Raw genomic sequence first — 19864 nt, 5'->3', positions numbered from 1 at the left:
AACTGCAGGTCCTGAACACTGCAGAGGGCTATGCTGCACCAATACAATTCTCCTCTAACTGGCTTGTCACAGTTTCAGGTAATACCAAAGAAGTTTTGGAGTGGACAAACACCAGTGAGGGAACTCTTTCAGGTCTTCCATCATGCCCACACTTTTCCAGATTTGGAGTGGGTGGAATGACCACAGCCTGAAGAAATCCCCAGGAGGAACATGTAACTCAGATTTGCAATCAAGGAATGGTCACCTTTGCAGAAGGGAGCAAAGCCAGTGTCACAGCCCTTTGGTGTACACTGGCAGTGGCTCTAGGACACTGTAAAGGCTTTGCAGGTGGACACAGCAACTCAGCACACCTGGACACACAGCTGAATTCTGCTGGAGCTGTGGGAAAGGTTACACAACCCCAGAAACGTGTGAAAAACAAAACAGCAAAAATCCTTTGGTGCTTCCCTCTCAGTGAGCTCCAGCACTTTAAAGAACACAGCTGAGAAAAACACAAAAAAACCCCAATGGTATTTTGAGAAAAGACTGAAATATTAGGGCAAAGGTAACTTCTGCACAGCCACAGCCTTTGAAAGAACTGAAGGCTTTCAACATAGCGTCTCAATTCTGAAACCACAATGACTGGGATACAGCTGGCAGCTGGACAAGAATCTCTGCAGTACTTCCACATCACCTGAAATGACAGCCATATATATTTATACCTCATAAAGTGTGTGTTTATATGTATACATACACAAATATATATATGTGTACACATTTATAATCTTTAATAAATCTTTCTAAAAAGGCTTAGAATGAGACAGAGGGAAGTATCTACTTTTTCACAGGCTTAAGTAGGGAGAATCTTCTTCCATGTGCTTTTTACTATGATTTTTTTCTGATTATGATATTTTCATTACTTTTAAATGGAGGATTTCTGGAGGAGCTGTTCAGTGCAAAGAGAACTTATGTTCTAATGCCTACAGCTCCAACAGACTTGGGTCCCTAAGGAAGAAGCATGCTCCTCTTCTCTCCCCTCCTCACCCCAAATTGTCTACAAATTATTTTCAGAAGAAACAGAGAATGAAACAACCTCTAGAAGAAAAAAAATCAAAGGAAAAAACATTGAAAAAGCCCAAACTCCAAATAAAAGAATGTACCTTTGACCTCTGGTAATTCAAATAGAGTGTTAATCACCAAAGGATTAACACCCTCTGTATTATAAATAACATAGCCAGTCATCAGGAAATTATAACACCCCATATAATCAAGAAACACTGAAGTCTATAATAGAACTGTGCCCAAGCAGTGGGATGAGAAGTACTAATATGAGAAACTTAACACATTGTATCAGTTAAGAGAGATTCTGCAACTTCAGGCATTATGGAGAGCAGCTTAGTACTTAAATAGGCAAATATTTTACCCTCCATGTGTGCTCATGGCTGTATACACATACATATACATGTGCATCCATGGGCCATATAAACAGACAAAAAAATTCACAAGTCTTAACCATTATATGCATTTTTTAAAAATTATAAAAATCTATGCATATATAATTGCCTTGTTTTTTTCTGAATAATTTTATGTATGCAGAATCAAAATTCTATACTTTCCAACATACTTTAAATAGTTTTCTGCATTCAACATAATTATTTTTTGCTTAAGATTATTTCTCCCTTATTTGATTATCTCTCCCTTATTTTAAATGTAGCATTATTATAGCAGAGGTATCAATTAAGAGAATTCTATCAAAACACCAAGTTTTTAAAGGGATGGGTGAAAAAAAAAATCAAAGAAATCACTACCCACAGTATTTGGTTTTGAAGAAGACTCACAGCTACACCCTTATCTTCTGCCATCTTCCCCATAGCCACTTCCCACTTGCAAAGCCTCTCCATCCTACTTTCCCTCAAACCACACCATTCCTTTTTGTCTGAGAGCCTCTGCCATCCTTTCCTGCTTTGGCTCAACCTCCAAAGCTTTTCCTGCCAAGCTTGTTTTCTATTCCCACTGTACCCAAAGTCCATTCCACCCACACAGGCAGTTCCAAGGCTGGGAGCAGCTCTGCACTGACTCCGGAGCTGCTGTCCCAGGGTGCTCACTCACCTCACCCTCAGTGCTGCCATTCTGCCAAGAGAGGCTCCCAACCCTCTGCCCACATTTGCACTGCCACCCTTCCCTTGGGCAGCTGAAACTGCTTCCCTGATTGCTTCTTCCCCACCCCTCACTCTTCCACAAACCTGCAGGGGTAAGTAAATAAGCAGCATTAACCAGGCAGGTGAGGCCAATGAGATGGTGAGTAGAGCTCACTCAGCACTTACTGTTTCCAGCTGTGCCTGGCTAGTCAATCTCCTCTATCCACACAGGATGGTCCCACTAGGACCCCAGTGGGAAAATCAGGAACTTTTCCTCAACATGGAGTCCCTCATGAAGAACAGAAAGAGCAACTCATCTCAAGAAAGAACAACTGAGTTCAAACTACTCTAATTTGTAATAATATCTTCTGCTGAGACTCAAAGATCAGTGGAGAGAAGATCCCCATTCTCACAATCACACTGCCTTAGTGTGCTTTTTTCAAAGAACAATAAAAGACTGTAGAGTCATGGAATCTGGTGACACATCTACAAGCAGACAAGTCAAGGCTGGGATGAAAATGGACAGCTCTTGAGATGTATAAAAATCTTAAACTTAGATGGGGATAAAAAGAAGATTAGGCTTCCTCAGTTTGAGAAGCATTTACAATCTAAACTGCATTAGAATTTTCCCCTTTAAATCTTCAGGAAAAAGGACACACTTCTCTAGTTCACTTCCTCCCATTGCAGAACAAGTAGCAAATCTTATCTTTTTCAAGCCCACTATAAAAATCCCACAGAATCTCCCCAACCTTGTGTCATTCCACAACTATGAAATACAGTTTCTAAATGAAATACACTTTAAAGCTGTACCATGAGAAAAAGCACAGCTTAATTAAGTTAACTAAGCTGATTAAGCCATGCTCTTTCACCTACTACAGGAAGTATGTGGCCCTGGAGCCATCCTAAAGGCACCTCACACAGCCTAGGACATGTTTTCCAGAGATACTGTGTATATTTAGTCACTGTGGAAGGGAAAAAGCAAACACCCTATATGTCAGCATGCCAACAAAAGAACAGAAGAAGTATCAGCTGATAAAGCAGCTGTTTACATCTCATTCTTGTCTGGAAGGTAGGTATTACATTACAAAGGAATAGAATAAGTTAGTAAAATAGTACCCCACCACCTCAGATGTGACTGTTATAAAATAATTTGAGTAGGAACACATTCCCCAAAAAATCCTGATCATTTATATTATTACTTGGATCTTTGTAAGTTAACAAACAACTCAGACAAACTGAAAATTGAATACATTACAGCAGCTTTATTTTAAAATTAAGAATAATCTTTCTCCTTTGTTGTATTTAAATGCATTTATATCATTAAAAGAATTCTTTAAAAATTTCAATCCTTTAAAAATCTATAAAAGCAATTTCTAAAATAAAGACATAGCAGTATTCTTATCTTGGCTTTTCCTGGTACAAGGCTGCTGCTCTGTGTCTCATAGAGATTTCTGGCAGAGTGAGAAAACCTGGTCAGTATCAGAGACTTTCCTGGGACCTGTCTGCAGTGTCGACAAGCAGCTAAGCTGAATATTAATACACTCTCCATCATCAAAAGCTGTTGCATACCCAAAGGATGAAAAATATTTTAATCAGCTTTCAGCTTGTCTAGTAGAAGTCAGTTTATTCCTTTGGGATTATACATCTATGTGCTCAATTTTTGTCTTCGTGCTCTCTCTCCATACATATTACTTTTGAAACTAGCAGCAAAGAGCCTAAATCTGCTGTTTTGTTGGGAAAAGCCAGCTAATGCTGTGATTCAATTACAGTATTTTACATTAAAGAAGAAAATGTCGAAGATGAAAAGCAAAGAAAAAAACTTGAGAAAACAGCCCTGTTATCAAGTTTTTTAACATTAGGATTTCTTAAAGGAACCAGTAAGACTTTTTTTTTATTTTGTTCAACATCTCCACAAATTTTAGGAGTTTTCAGGACTGGTTCATCTGTTGTCTTCCCCATCTTATCGTCTCCCTAGCAATTATTGCAATTTCACAATTCCTTTAGCATAACAACCACCAGTGGAATTGACCCATGAATGTATAAATATTTTATAAGTATGTGTATCAAGTACATCCTACATGAAAACCAACAAACGATCAGTAATGGAAAAATGTTTTGAAGAGCCTGGACTGTACAAGTGTACCAGCATGGCAGCCTCTCCTTCCTCTGAGGGACAGCACCAGTCCCTGTAAGGTTGTATTAATGAAGATAACACCTACAAGTGTTATCACCTGAAAGTGAAAAATATTAATAATCTTAATTATGTTTATTTTTAATCCTTTCAAAAGCATTATAACAATTCAGAGTAGGACCTGGTCAGGATTTGTATTGGTTTTTGCTTTGAGCACCTGCATGAATGCAATGCAGAACTAATTCCATCTTGCCTCAGCCCTGCTTCCTGGGCATAGATGGATCACCACTGGACATGAACACGATCATGCTCTCTCCTCTTGCCCATCAGAGAAGACATGAAGAAATGTAAGGCTCTGCAGATTTTCAGATTTTCTATCACCTCATGGAAGCCTGAAGAGTACAACCTCTGTGTGGCACTACCCAGCATCAGCATCAATTGGTTTGTACAGACTAATCTTAAAATAATTTCTATCATCCATCAGCAACACAACCAATCATTACTTCTGAGCAAAAGAGTGAATTCTGTGGTCCTACCACTGCAAATGATTTCAGCACAAAAGCATCTTTTTCATGAAATGGAAGCATGACATTGGACAGAAGGAAACCCAAAGGATCACAATGAGTTAACTTACTCTGCCGTGTAAAAAAGTCTCATAATTCAGTTATCCAAGCTGAGTCCAACCACAACATCACAAAACAATTGACCTTCTAGCTAGCTGGTGAAGATCTAATCCATTAGCATGTAGGACACAGCTTGAAGATGGAGCTAAAATGTAATTATTAGCAGTGTGTATATGCATACATATATCCACAGACACATAAAAATAATCACTTCAGTTTATTACACAATGATATTGATCCCTAGGCAGCTAGACAACATGAACTGATGCACTGTTCCCAGCTATTAACAGTGCACTTTGTGGATCATTGCATGCTGAGCACAGAGCTGGATTCATCTCCAGCACAGCTCCACTGCTGCCATTCCTGTCCCCCAGCAACAATCCAGCCTGATTCACCAACCCCTTCATTGTTCTACTCTATTACAGAAACTCAGAATGAGTCCTGTGAAAACTACTCTGATTGTGATGAACAACCACATTATTTTACTGGAATAATTTAAAAGATTTGCTAGATTTAAACTTTACATTACTGCCTCTGTTGTGAAAATTATATAGAGTTTGGATTGACTAGCAGTCCAAGGAAAACTGCCAAAATCTGATGTTCACTTGTAACATCAGAGAAAAGCCAGTAATTATCTTCCTACTGCAGAATAGTAAACATTATTATATCTACAGCTTCAGGATCATTAAGCAGAAGCATGTGTAGTGACAAACAGAAAGTGCAAAAAAGATTCACACAAAAGCTCCTGAGAACGAGACCTGGGAGCTGCCAGGAGACAACCAGGGTCAGCCAAAACACAGTAAGCTCTTTCTTAAACAGACAGAATTTGCCATCTGACAAAAAATGATAAAATATAATAAAAGCTACTATGTGGCCCCATCTATACTTTCCAATCACGATATGGGGAGGCAGAAATTTGTCAGTTCCCTTCAAATGCAGGATGTCCTTTCCCTAGGAAACAGCCAATAAGTAATTGTCAGATAGAGAAAAAAAATCATAGCCTCATTTAATTGAGGAGGAATTTAAGATCAGAAATTGTCTGCAATCTAAAACCAAAGTTAGACCTCAATGTTTTGATTGCCAGACTGATTTTGAAAACCACACCTTAGTTACTTGCACAAGTCAAACAGAGGGTCAGTAAAAGAATCAGCACCTAATTCATCAGGGCATAATGCTCTCCATAGCAGCTTCTGAAGCCAAGTTATATTTCTTTATGTATAAAATGAAAGCTGCAGTTTTGAGCAAAGATGAAGTAACTGTTAAAGAACACATTACAAAAACACTATTCACCCATGATCTTGTTAGGAATTAGGAGGGCTGATGATCAGATGGGAAAGAAGAGCTATCAGTGCAGCAGGAGCAGCCTTCCAGCAGACGTCACCTCCTTTGCCACCAAAGCCATTTGGAAAGAAAAGCAGCTGTGCTCTATTTTATAGTGGTTACAGAGCCACTAAAATACAATAGCAATAAAACCACATTTAGCAACACTAGCTGTATTAAAAAAAATACAGCAATGTAGATGGTGACATTTTAGTCATACTGCCATTTGCTTCCACTTTCATTCAAAATCACAACTTGCCCTAGTTTATAACAATCACAGTACAAATTATTCCTGCCAAACCACTGTAATTCACAGTTTTAACATCAAACCAAATCCTTTTTTTTCTGTGTAGCATGTCCATAAAAATATATGCACAAATACCAATGCATAAGCTCTGTATCTGATCACTTCTAGGATTGAATAAATAAGAACTAGAAATAATTTTAAATATTGGTAATAATTAATCAATTTCTATATAGGATATAACAAATTCTAAAACTACAGATTAATTTCTTTTCAAGAAATACTATTCCCAGTCTTCAAATAGTCTTTTATTAAGTTTTTCTCCTAGGAAATATATTTCTGAGAACATTAAAGCATATCATAGAATCTTCTGGGTTGGAAGGTCCCTTAAAGACAATTTAGTTCCAACCCCCCCTGCCATGTGCAGGGACACCTTCCACTATCCCAGGCTGCTCCAAGCCCTGTCCAACCTGGCCCTGAACTCTTCCTGGGATGGAGCAGCCACAGCTTCTCTGGGCACCCTGTGCCAGGCCCTTGGCAGCCTCACAGTAAACAATTTCTTCCTAATTTCGAAATTAAACTGCCCTCCATCAGTTTAAAACATTCCCCCTTGTCCTGTCACTCCAGGCCCTTGTGAAAGACTTTGCAAAGAATAATGAGACAGATAAAACTACAGCTCAATACTACAACATCATTATTTCCATAGCAAATAATAAGCCACAATAAACATACTATTAATACAAATATCTTCTGTTATTCTAGTGTATACCCATCTCCCAAAGGTTTTGGGAGAACAAATTTGATTTCTGGTGATTGTGGTATATGCATTTATGCCTTAAACTCATTTATGCCTTAAACTCTAGCACAGAACTCATGGCATTTTACATGCAAGTGTACATGTAAAATGTACGTACACAATTGTATACATCTGAGAGTACAAAAATAGCGAGGATCACAGAGAGAAGCCCTGTTACACTAAGAATAAAGCACAAGAGCACAGAAGTCTGGTTACCCAAAACTGCAGCTCACCATGACCCAGTTGTGTGCAAAGAACACCTACAAATGTCAAACTTGCAACAACACCTGCAAATGCCAAACTTGCAACACCTGCAAATGCCAAACTTGCAGCTCAGGTGCAAGTCCAGCTGAGGGGGAGGCAGAGGCAGGACCACACCACGGGCACAGCCTCCCAACCCAACCCCACCTGGGCCATCAGCATCGCAGCTCCTGTCCCAAGCACACACAGGCACCCAAACCTCTCCTGGCCCGGGCCAGTGAACATTACACCCTCAGTGCTCTCCCAGAGCGCTGCTGAGTGCGAGGCTGCCCTTTGAACAATCCCAGTCCCTCACAGAAATGTTACAGAGGCTCGTATCAACGCAGCTCAGATCTCAGCCGGCTCACGCAAGGGTTAAAAGCAGAAAGTGCTATCCACTGGTTTGCTCTGATGTTCCTGCAGATATTGTCACTGGATGTATCCTCAGAAGAATTCTATTCAACACCTCTGTCTTTAAGTACAAAGCTGTAGGCTGTAGCAGCTTTAGGAAACATAAGTATCCTTTTTTCTGCTGCACAGTATCTGTGTGTGAAATTCTCTAAAGGGGTTTAAGTATTTACCCTGAACACTATCAGACAGTTTCTAAAATTTTCCTTATCCTGTTGCAGAAACACTTCAAAGAGAATCATAAACACAGTCTTTTGTGCTTTCAGCACACATGTTGTTTTGGAAGCTTAAGTCTGAATTCCCTCAGAATTGTAAATAATTTTTTTTCCTCAAAGATGTGCAATACAACTTTACTTTTTTTTCTTTTTACAGTTTCATTGTGATTCTACTACAGACAATACTCAATCTTTTCTCTCATTTCTGACAGCTAAAAATATGTGGGTCATAGAAATTATTGCCAGAAAAAAAAAAAAGAAAAAGAAAAAAAAAGGAAGAAAAAAAAGTCTCCAGGATCAGGTTTTGTTGTTGCTGTTTAAGATAAAAGATACATTTCCAGAAACATCTGACTTCCAGTGTACACAAAATATAATCTGCCAAAAATACATTTATTTAAAGGCTCTGGCCTAAACAGATAAGGAGAGCCCCAAAAGACAATAAATATGGGTAAAATTTGGGTTTTGGAGCTGCCATGTTGTTCCTGCATTTCACAGCTCATTAGGTAAATCCCATCACCCATGGCCACATGGCCCTCCAATAAAGTGTGACACTGCAATATCTGAGCACCACGGGAAAACCAGAAGAGAAATTAAAATAATTCCTCAGAGTTCCTGAAATTTTGGCTGACAAGGTCAAACCAATTCAAGTGTCAGTTAAGTTGCTATGCAATTTCTGAAAGAAGCTAAACAACCAACCAGCCTGTTTGTGATCCCATTATCTATTTTTTTAAAAATAATTGGCTAGTTGTTTAAAATGCCAAAGTCTACAAAAGCTGGGAGAATTCCTTGTAAAAGCATATTTTTTCTTAGAGCTTTTCATGGTTATCTGGGAACTGAAATGCTCTTGATTTAAATACATATTTAAACCCTTGCTTTAATTTGGGAGAAAAAAAAATGGCTCTGGGCTGAGATTTTGTAGCTCAAGTTTCAGTGTAGACTCAATTCTAACTGTCAGGGTGTAAGCCCCTGACAATAGTGGCTTATAGCTGAAACTACTTCATATATAGCAATAGGAGCAAATAATGAAACAGATCTCAAAAAGGAAAGAAAAATAATTTTACAAAAAAAAGCCTTGCTCTCTGATTTCAATTCAGTTGTGTAAACTGATAAAAAGCCTGTTATTGAGAATAACAGTAATAATGAGACTAAAGATAGTTTTTAAAAAGTTTTACAGATCAAGATGAAAGTTGTGCAGAAAGATACCAGCCTGCATGAAATGCCACTTTGATCATTCTGCTTAGACTGAGTGTGCACACTTCTGCTTTTGCACGACTACAAACTAAAAGGTGTGCAGCATTTCATTATCCTCAGCTCTGTTATCAACGCCAAAAAATGAAACAAATGGTGCAACAACTACTTGTGCTTCAGTTATCCCATTAAGAAATTACTTCCTCAAGATCTATGTTTCATTCCTTTAAGTAGTGAAGCAGCTGTGCTGTTAAATGCAGCTCCAAGTCACTCACACTTTTCTCTACATTTCAGTTCCACGCTCTCTTCTCTTGCCAAATTCCTGCATAAATAGGTGGGATTAAATGGAGCCTAGCCTACCAAACATAATTATATATGTTGAGATTTTATACTGCAATGAAATTGATACATTTTAATAATGCCAGTCTTGGCTCTTTCCCACTAAAGTCAATAAAGGTTATTAAGGCCAACTGCCATATAAATACATTGCTACATTGCTAAATGGACTGTCAAAGCAGGAAATACAATTCACACCATATAGCACTGTAAGGCCCTTTTTTATTCTTTAAGGAGCACTAGATATGTTTAAACAAGCCTTCAAAAATTCAACATGCAACTGTAGCCATATATGTTTACTTTTCATTTCACAAACAAAAATATTGATTTACATTTACAAACAAAAATTGATTTACATTTTACTTTTCTCATGTGAATGAATCTAAAACAAAATAACCAAAAAAAGACTGTTGGACTTCTGCATTTCTTTCAGATTTGGTGTGGTGGTTACAGATTTTCATAGCTAAAATAAATGTCAGATTGCAAGGTTTGCATGATATCAGACCCTGAGAGACAAATTGTCTCTCCACTGAATCTCAGAACAGCTACAGCAAGACTTGCTCACATCACATGAGATTTCAGCTTTTCAGACTTCTCTTTACCCAGAAAGCAAAGCCTGTACGGTCTTTTTTCAAATGGTAACTCTCCCTTTGAATTCTGCAAGCATTTATCCTGATGTTGCAGGCGATAACGTGTTAATCTTGGATGACTTTTAAAAAAAAAAAACCTCCAACATATGAATAGCCTTCATATTTTCAAGGGAGGGGGAGAAAAAAAGGAAGATTGGTTAAACTGCTTCGGATTTAATGGCTCATAAATTCATGAGGTAATACTGTGGGAAATGTGATGTTTTATCAGAATGTCATTCAAATGAAAGGTTTAACATTTACATCACAAGAGTGAGCTCTAAGTAAAACTATCCTCAGGGAAAGAAATGCCAGGAATAAACATTATGATAAAATTGTGTGCTTGCTATAATGTACAAAAATATTTAATAAAGCCCACAGGTTTGGGCTAAACTTCTTGGAATATCATTCTCTGCCGTGACAGAGGAGTAATTATAATTAGCAGAATCAGAGATAAAGAAGAAAAGAAAGTTTCAAAAATTATTAAACAAGGGGAAAACCTAAAAAACGCACAGAAGGTCCCTGAGACTGACTTTTGTATCACTCTAGACACATATATAAAAAAGCTTCATCAACAGTTGTTCAGCTCACACACAAAGGAAGAATACACGCTTAAATATTGTCTTTTAGGAAAGAATTCCGTGTAAGCAGCAAAATCCTTCCAAAACAAGAACAACAACACTGAGACATTTTACTTTTAGCATTTTAAATTATTATTTCTCTCTTTTTAAATTTTTTTTTAAAATAATTATCCTGCTAAAGTTACAAATTTGGAGGAAAAAAAACCAAACCAACCCATCGACTGCGGACTACTGGGTACCTTCAAAAATACCCTTTTGATTTAACTTAGCCGTGGAAGCTAAGCACGCACCAAAGCAGTGCACTTTTAATGCTAAATCGCTGTAGAATTTGTTAACCCGGGTTGGTTTCCTGCGTGATGGGATGGCAGGGATGGGGCTGGGGAGCACCAGGGATCGCTCCCACTGACGGGGCCGCAATTCCGGGCCGGGAGCGCCGGAGCGCGGCTCAACATTGCCCCCTGGCGGCCGCCGCGCGAACCGCGCCCGCTGCGCCCAAAGCGCGCCCCGAGTTTACAGACAGACCCGGCAAAACAGACAGCCCCAATTAACATTCCCCTCTGTCTCCTCCAATAGCCGAAATTAATTGTGATTAATATGTTATAAGTCATAAAACATTAAAGCGATTCTTAAAATATAAATTAGAAGCAGCTTCTGTCTTGGCCTAAGCTTGGGGTTGCTGATAAATATCATCCCGAGGCTTGTTGAAAGGAGATACACTGACGCCACCATGTTTCTAATTAGAGACACATGGCAATGTCACACCAATTGCAGAAAACCTAACCCTTGAGAGTTCCAGAGTTTGCTGTTTTTCCATGTTTTCAACACACAATGGATATAAAATATCAAACATTCTTGTCTCTACCTCATCTAAGCCTGTGTTACAAGAGAGTAAGTTGTCATTTGAAAGAAAAACAAACCAAAAGATTTTTTTTAAATTATAAGGGTCGTTCAAGAATGTGAGCACATAAGAACATCAAAAAAAAGGGGAAAAAATAAAACCCAAACACATAAGCAAGTTATATTTTCCCTCCTTTTGTAGGAAAATTCAATGTTCAGTGATTTCTTGTGGCAATTGTGATTCCACAGTTGCAATGTCCACTTTTCTGGGCGTGTTTTCCGAGTCTGAACCAGGCACTGCTGGGGCAGCTCACACTGCATGGGAGCAGCTGAGCCACAGCTTTTCCTGTCAGACCCAAGGTTCTTGTTGCACCTCAAACACAGCCCTGACACAAATGGCACTCAGCATCCTCAGCTGCAATACAAACCCTTCCAAGCCAGTACAGGCAAACTGAGGCTAACCTATGCTGTGGCCAGCAGAAATGACCAAGGAGCAGCTTCTGATGCAGATGGATGGAGAGGAGGACAGTGGGTTTGCCAGCACAGCCCCTTCTGAGTGCAAACACAAAACCAGGCAAATTGGCAACTGCTCTGGAACTGTGACAGCACAGGCTCTCACCTGAGGCTCTACATGGACAGCAGCAACAGGATAAGACTGCTTGGCACTGAATCCCTTTCCAAGGAATGTACAATGCACTTTGAAGTACCCAGAAATCATTATTACATTTATTCTTGACATAATCCCCTCTTGCAGGTTCTGGCTGTGCTCTCAGAGTGCAGGTGGACCACAGACAGCTGTACTTCCAGATGAACAATTCTGCTCTCAGCTTTCTCAGACACTTGCACCACTGCTGTCACTGCAGAGGTGTCTGTCAGGGCGTTGTACAAAAGAGCTGACAGTGCACAGCATTGCAATATATGGATGTCATCTTGTGAGGTTCTAAAAGGCTCATATGAGGCTTTTATGAGGCTTTCAAACTTTAAAAACAAGCGAAGTCAAGAACTAACTGAAATCCTGGGGTTTTGGATCTGAATTTGCTCACATTTTTTCTGGCTACTGGGGGATAAAAGTAAGAGGAGACAGTGAAAGGCTGACATTGATTCTGCTTCTCATATGTTCTGAATAAAGTCTAAAACCCTTTACTACAGTACAATTAAAAACATAATTGTGAGTGCTCTCAGAATTAGGCCCTAGAGGCTTTAAACTTTAAAACCAGTACTTACCATAATCTCCATTTTTCTCCAAAATTCTTCCAATTTAGCCATAGGCTTAAGCCACCAATCAGTGCACTTCAAATACCTCTTGCCTTGGAACCAAAACTGCCTAAGCCACTCAAATTCAACCTGCAAGATAAAAACATATGGCACCATAAACACCCACAGTCCTTATCTGGGGCAGGAATGGGGCAATGCAAGAATCCAGCTGTACCTGAACAGTCCCATAGGAAAGGAGTCAGTGACCAAAGCATGTCATTTCTAAACACACCCTTACTGTTCATCTCTAAATACACCCAGCTGTTTATTCCTATTCCACAGCCATTTGTGACCTGAGCTACTCTCTTCAAACCCAGAGAGGTGCAAAACTCAACTCTCTTTTTCCCCCCTGTTTTTTACATGGTGTACACGTACAACAAACATTAAAAATTCCAGCCAAATATGCACCAACTCTGGCTCATTGTGGTTAACACTGTGGGTTTCAAATTGTTCCAGTCACAGGAGATGGAAAAACACTTGCAGTAATAACATTGCTCTGGATTGAGAGGGTGGCACACAAGGAATCACAGCCTCCCATCCTGCACCAGACAGCTCAGTTAGCAAAGATGCTGCTTTTTAAGAGTAATCCATAGTCCTGGTCTTCAGAATTCCATATTTATCTTTGTTGTGGTAGCTATGTTTCACACTGAGTTCAAAGCTGCTTTAATCATTATTTGTACCACAAAGAAGATTTGTTTATCCCTGCTCAGCTCTGAAGATGCAAACAAAGACAACCAACCAAGGTGAGAGAAAAAAGAAAACTGCCCAAAGCTGTCACCTAACACTCCCTTTCCTAAAAGAGAAAACTGAACACTACAGAAATCTGAAAGTGGTCCAGTTAACATTAACTAAAGGTTTGGTCCATGCGTTAAATAGTACAATAAAAATTATTTACATTTTCAGTGTATAAAAAGAATATCATAGTAAAATATAACATGATTAGTTGGCAGAGACAGATTTTAAAATGTCTTTTAAAAATCTTGACTGCTAGCCAGTGAGTTTTTAGCACATAAGTTTGATGACATCCTTCCTAAAAAAAGCTGAAGGAAACTTTGTTTCCTCTATAATATCAATGAGGTATGAAGGATCCAGTTATGGTTTGGTATAAAAAAAAAAACAAAACAACAAAACCAGTATATGCAGTTTTGGAAAAGCTGAGCATACCATTCTTCAGTTAGAATTTTAAGAACTGGTTTTTTCCTTTCTTCACTTCTTTTTGAGTTTTTTGGCCTCTATTACGCACTGTCTGGCAAACAAGTTGCATAAAATTAATCACGAGGCCATTAATCAATGAAAAAAAATTTTTATTAAAATCAGTGTTAAAATATGACTCATCATACATCTGTTTCAGTCAATCTGATTTTTACCTAGTCATATTGATTTGTTGCAATAACCTATGTAATTTCACTCTAACTGCAGTTTGGCATATTGGCCAAAATTTAAATGTATCTTGATCCCATACAAAATATATATAATTTGACACAAGAGAGTAGTTTTTTTAGGTCTAAGGCATAAAGTAGAGCAACAAGGTAGTTCATTTTCTGCAGGATTAGCTGGCCTCATCAGAGGTCAGTGTGTACCTAATTGCAGCAAAGGCTGTTTAATGATGTGGACTGACACCTCACACAGCTTCAAACTCTGCTCTGCTTCCATCCCACAGCATCTCTGTGCGGCTCTAACCCGGGTTAATAAATTGGGGTTGGGGAGAAAATGTTCCACCCTCCAAGCTGGCCACTAAACTGCTTGCCTGAACTGTGTCTGCTCTGAACTGTGACCTCTGAACAGATAACTGTTGATTCTGAGACAGAAAATTATCTTGATGAGGCAAGGGGGACATGATTTCTCTTCTGTAATAACTTTTCTCTGTAGCAGGAACTCACTTCTCTTGGCTTATCTCCTTCCCTGCAAAGGAGAAGCTGTACCACTAAAAAAAACCTCAACACTCAATACTGGAGAGACACAAAAAGCTCATTTCTAGCCCTACTGGAATGGAAGTTAGAGAACATTCATCTTCTGTGACAAAACTCTCAGGTGAACAGCTCTTGCTAAGGATTTTGTCAGAGAGTTTTAATTTGGAAACTCCCATACATGAGAACTAACTTCAGTTATCGTTAGAAAATATTTCACATGATTGAAGAGGACATAGCTTACACATATTTACATATAAAAATATACAGGGTGAGTGTCTGAGGAATAATTTTCATCTTCCAATTGATTTTCACTTATGACTTACATCTGTGCAAGTCAGCTCAGAATCAGGCCTCATGTGCCTACTCTCAACATATTTTCAGGTTGTCCTTTAAGCAACGATTAAAGGCCAATTTCAGGTTGTTGTCAATACTGGGTAGTAAAAGGCCAACAGTAACATTTGACATTTTGTGAGGCAGTGCTCCTCAGCCAATTATTGAAAAGTACTGGTTGTTCAATGCCACACATGTAGGTGATCTGTATTTCCTCTCTGCCATACTAGGAGCCACCAACCATGCTGTCAGGCCACTGTAATGTGCAGAAACAAACTAACCAACCTTCCTTTGGCTGCCTGCACCTCTCCCTTCTCACCCATGACCTCAGAGTCTGACACCACAGCCCTTCAACTCAGCCGGCCCAGGTCTCTGCCTCCCCATGCATTCTGCAAGCTCAATTTATCTCCTGCTGCCATAAAAACAGATCTGCTGCAGGCAAAAGTGACTGTGCCTCACAAGCAACAGGGCAACCAATTCAGTCTCTAGTTTTAATCATGTTAATCAGGATCTGATTATCACAGCTGAGCAAACACCCTGATGTGAACATACCCCTACTTTACAAATTTAAGCACTTAGTTTGAAACCTGCCATATTTTCAACACAATCCCATAACACAAAGAAGATTACCTCTGGTGTTTTACTACACTGAGGACATCTGAATATTGGTTTGGTGATGGCAAATACAGAAGCCTTGAAAGAACCTCACACCTACATGAACTATTAGCAGATTTTGCAAGAGCAAGAAAACTTTTCTTTGCAATGTGAAGAACAGGCTGGTGAAGATCTTTTCTGCAGGTTTATTCTTATATGTATGAGCATTTACATTGTCTGTCCAGCAGTATTTAGTTCCTTTAACAAGAATTGAGTTGCCAGTGGTTTTCCCCAGGTGCCCTGTAGCTGCTTGGGATGTCCTCAGCAGCTGGACATGTTCAGCAAAGCCAAGCAGGAGGAGCAAGAGGTTCCATTCAGAGAATTGTGCAAGACCGTGTCTTTTGGGATAAACTACTCCTGACCAAACAACAGCCTGGCTGTGCCTGTGTGTGAGCTGTCAGGCTGTTGTCCTGTAACTGCATCTGCTCACCCTCCTACCCCTGCCACTGCAGAGCTTGTGCAGACTGCCAGGCCATGAGCTGCACAGACAAACTGCACTGAGCACCCTTAATTAAGGTTATCTTTACTTACAACTACAAAGTACACACTGGCAGTGAAGTGACTCACACATCTAACACACAGCACATACCTTGCAATTACTCAGACATTCCTTTGAAGGCTGTTTTAGTGAGGGAGACCATGACGACAAAGCTGAGTTTAATTTAAACTTCCACCTGGCTGCCCACTAGAGATGCTAAAATCCTCCTCAGGTTAGCATCTCACTTTTTCAACAGGAATACCTCTGTCAAGGCATCCAAGACAGGGCCCTGAAAAATGAACTCTGGAAAATCTAACATCAAGTAAGGACACCCCCCAGATACTCTTTCAGAGGTTTCTCTGCCCACCAAAAAACTGGGAAAAAATGAAGTCTCCACCTATGCTTCAGATCCTCAGTTCAAACACACTTTATCAGCACAGCAAGTCAATTTTCCTGCCCAGGAGTACAAAAGTGAAGGCACAGAACCATTCCTCATTCTTTCAGACCTGCTCTTAGGCTTTTTCCCTGGAGCAGACACAGATAATTCATCCAGGCCTCATTTGGCAGAGCAGTTAATTTCAGCACAGACTGTGAATCTGCTAAACTAGTAGATTTTAGCTTGGTACTGTGATGGTTCTGTTCTGGTTAATGTTCTCTGATGATTGCTTTGGAGGTAGCAGCAAGGGGGTAAAAAGAATGAACCCATAGCACTTCAGGAAGATAAGGAACCAAGAAGAATGGCTCTTTATAAGAGTTAAAACTGAAGAACTTCAGTTATGACAATATTTAAAAATAAAATATCATCACCTCTAGATACTGTCTCATTTCAAGCTCATGATCTCTTGTTCAGAGGAAGAAAAAAAAATCCAAGGAGCTTTATGAATAGCACAGAAAGCTGTATAACAGAATTACAGAGGCAAAATTGGGAAACTGGGAGAACTGGCAGTTCTTTAATCCTATGGAGATTTGGATTTTAGTGCTGTTTTGATTTTGCATTAAAAATTGTTTAAAAACTAAGAGAGTTAAATGAAAGGCTCATTTTCATCAGTTTGATTCTTTTAAGAAACAACAGTCTCTTGTTCTTCCATCTGCCTCATAAAGCTTCAACTTAAAACCTGTATTAGTGCCTGAAAAGACAAAGATTTACTATACAACAAGGTAGAAAGCTTTTATATACAAGAAAAGTTGTATTAGTTTCACAAGTCTTTATATTTTCAGCTCATTGATGTTTGAAAAAAAAAATAGGCATTTACCACAGAAATAACCCCTAGAAATTTTGTCTACTTGTGCAGCAATAAATGAAATTTAAATAGCACTCTAATAGCAGTGAAGATTTGACCTTGGGATAAAAAATTAAGGAAAAAAAAAGAAAATAATAGTAAAATAGGTGGATAGGTAGTCTCTTTTCAAATTAAATATAGATCCAGTGTGTCTGCTAAGTGCACAATAAGTACAAGTTAAACAAGGATTGCTGTTACAGTATATCCCACATGTGTAACAGGAAACATCCCTGGATGTCACATTGCAAAATTATTCAGGTGACTGCAAACACCAGGGGCTGCTCTCTCACCTGATGTAAACAGCACATGGCTTTGATGTTAAAGGACCCGTGCAAATTTATCCCAGCTGCGCCTGTGGCCCTTGCTGTGCAAACCACATATGCGTGTAGTTTTATGGACTGAGCCTGATTAATGTTTTGTAAACCCCTGCATGCATCAGACTCCTTTCAATTGCCCCAGGAGCTGTTTTGGTAAAAGTCAAGGGCGTGAATCTTTTGCCAACACTATGCTCCATTTTACCAGCTGTAAATGCAATACAGATCAAAATGTGTTCTACAAAGTTTTAGTAGCACTACACAATATTGTATTCCTCAGCAGAAATTTAGACATTTTACACAAATTCTAATTTGAGTGCAAATGACCTTTGTACAGCTTCTAATTTATCTTAGTAAAAATACAAGCATGGCTCCAAGCAAGAAAGCACTTCCAGCTTCAGTGGAATCCTGTCCAAGTGCATTAATACATTTACATCTTCTGTAGCACTAAATGACCTGCTTAAATATGTTCCTCACAATTATTTCCACTGTATTTTCTTCAGAACATACTTTAGAGCCCACACTCACAATTGTGCCACCCATGGCATTATGCAAAAACCTGGTTCAACAAAAAACAGGGAGGAATAACTGAAAAAATCTACCTGCTCCTTTCCCTCTAATCCCTTCTCTCTTCCCTTCTGTTAGAGAAGTGCCAGAGTAGTCTGTTTGACCATCACACTGTCAGTTCTGGCGCATTATTTTGTGAAACTTCTCTCACTTTACCAGCAGAGGGATCTTAAGAAGGAAAAATGAAAACTTCCAGGATAATCCCAATTACAATACCCAGGCAAGAAAGTCATAAAAGCCACATTGCAAACTCGTAAAAAGCAATGCCTTGTAAGCAGCTGAACACACTTAATTGCCATTAATTCCATGAGACTGCACTGTTGAGACCTGGCTGAAGTATTTTCAGTGTACATCATCTCACCTCATTATGTATTTCTTCTACTTGCTTCACCACTGCAGCTTCCAGTGATTTCAAAGACAAAGCCATTGAATCAGAATCACTCTGCAAATTCTGGAGTGCCAGTTCACACTGTCCAAGTATGTATTCCAATGTTCCTCTTGAACACTACAAAGATACAATAAAAACTTCAGAAAATTTGTATTTCTCAATTAGATTTCAACAGCAACCCATAAGGTGTGGTGCAGCACATTCACAATTCACATCTGGTAAGCCTAGCTGGGAGTTAAGGCCAACTACCAATACAGAACCAACTGCACCTCAATCAAAAATAAACAGCAGCAGTTAATGCAAAGAGTTTGAGTCATAAGGGTGACATGAAGCACAATTCTGATAAGCCACCAGGGTGCTGCAAGGATGGCACCAGGATATTGGCTTCGCAAGGGACCAGGCAGTGAAATGGTTTTGGTACTTACATCTGCCACCCTGTGAGTGGAGCTGAACCGAGGGGACAAACCAGCCAGAACACAGTGCTGATGGGTCATATTGAGATCATCTAGGGACAGATTAAAAAACCTTAAGTACAGGGAAAAATGATACTTAATAAAAGTTAATCTGGTTTAATATGAATCAAATACGTTTTTCACACTTTTCTTGCTTTAATGCTTAGAGAATTCAGTCACATAGCTCCAGTGTTTTGCAGAGCACAGTAACTATTTACTACGCTGAAGTCAGAAATATTTCTACTAACACTAGCTTTCTCCTATACAGGTTAGAAGTGGCATTTTCTCACCTCTCATAGGGAAAGTTTGCTTAAACAAATCTGGCATTAAAAGCTTTTATTCAGATACAGAACACTCACCCAGAATGCTATTTTGGTTTTAGAGCCAAACCAAAGCAGTTTCACTCCTTGGTCACCCATGTTGGAAGCACCACAGTGCTCTTGTAGGGTTCAGTAGAAAACAACTCCTGAGGAGTCAGCCTCAGTTTTACGTGACTAAGCACTGACCCATAGGTCTGCAAAACCAAAACAGAGACTCTGCAGTACAGAATGCAGGGTGTTGTTCTCTGCATGGGA

General features: G+C 39.3%; 1 protein-coding gene across 3 annotated transcripts in view; it reads right to left on the bottom strand.

Moving 5' to 3' along the window:
- Nucleotides 1-19864, bottom strand: part of FTO (FTO alpha-ketoglutarate dependent dioxygenase) — a 226398-nt gene that overhangs the window by 147265 nt on the left and 59269 nt on the right. For all 3 annotated transcript variants that reach the window (XM_074551226.1, XM_074551224.1, XM_074551225.1), the window contains 3 exons: nt 19263-19342; nt 18811-18954; nt 12887-13006 (listed from right to left, as the gene is read on the bottom strand). In XM_074551226.1, the coding sequence (XP_074407327.1) occupies nt 12887-13006; nt 18811-18954; nt 19263-19342 (344 nt within the window). The remainder of the gene's footprint in view (nt 1-12886; nt 13007-18810; nt 18955-19262; nt 19343-19864) is intronic.

The sequence above is a fragment of the Zonotrichia albicollis genome, chromosome 13 (assembly GCF_047830755.1).
Source record: "Zonotrichia albicollis isolate bZonAlb1 chromosome 13, bZonAlb1.hap1, whole genome shotgun sequence".
Classification (NCBI taxonomy): domain Eukaryota; kingdom Metazoa; phylum Chordata; class Aves; order Passeriformes; family Passerellidae; genus Zonotrichia; species Zonotrichia albicollis.
This window is presented reverse-complemented; position numbering and strand designations above follow the sequence as displayed.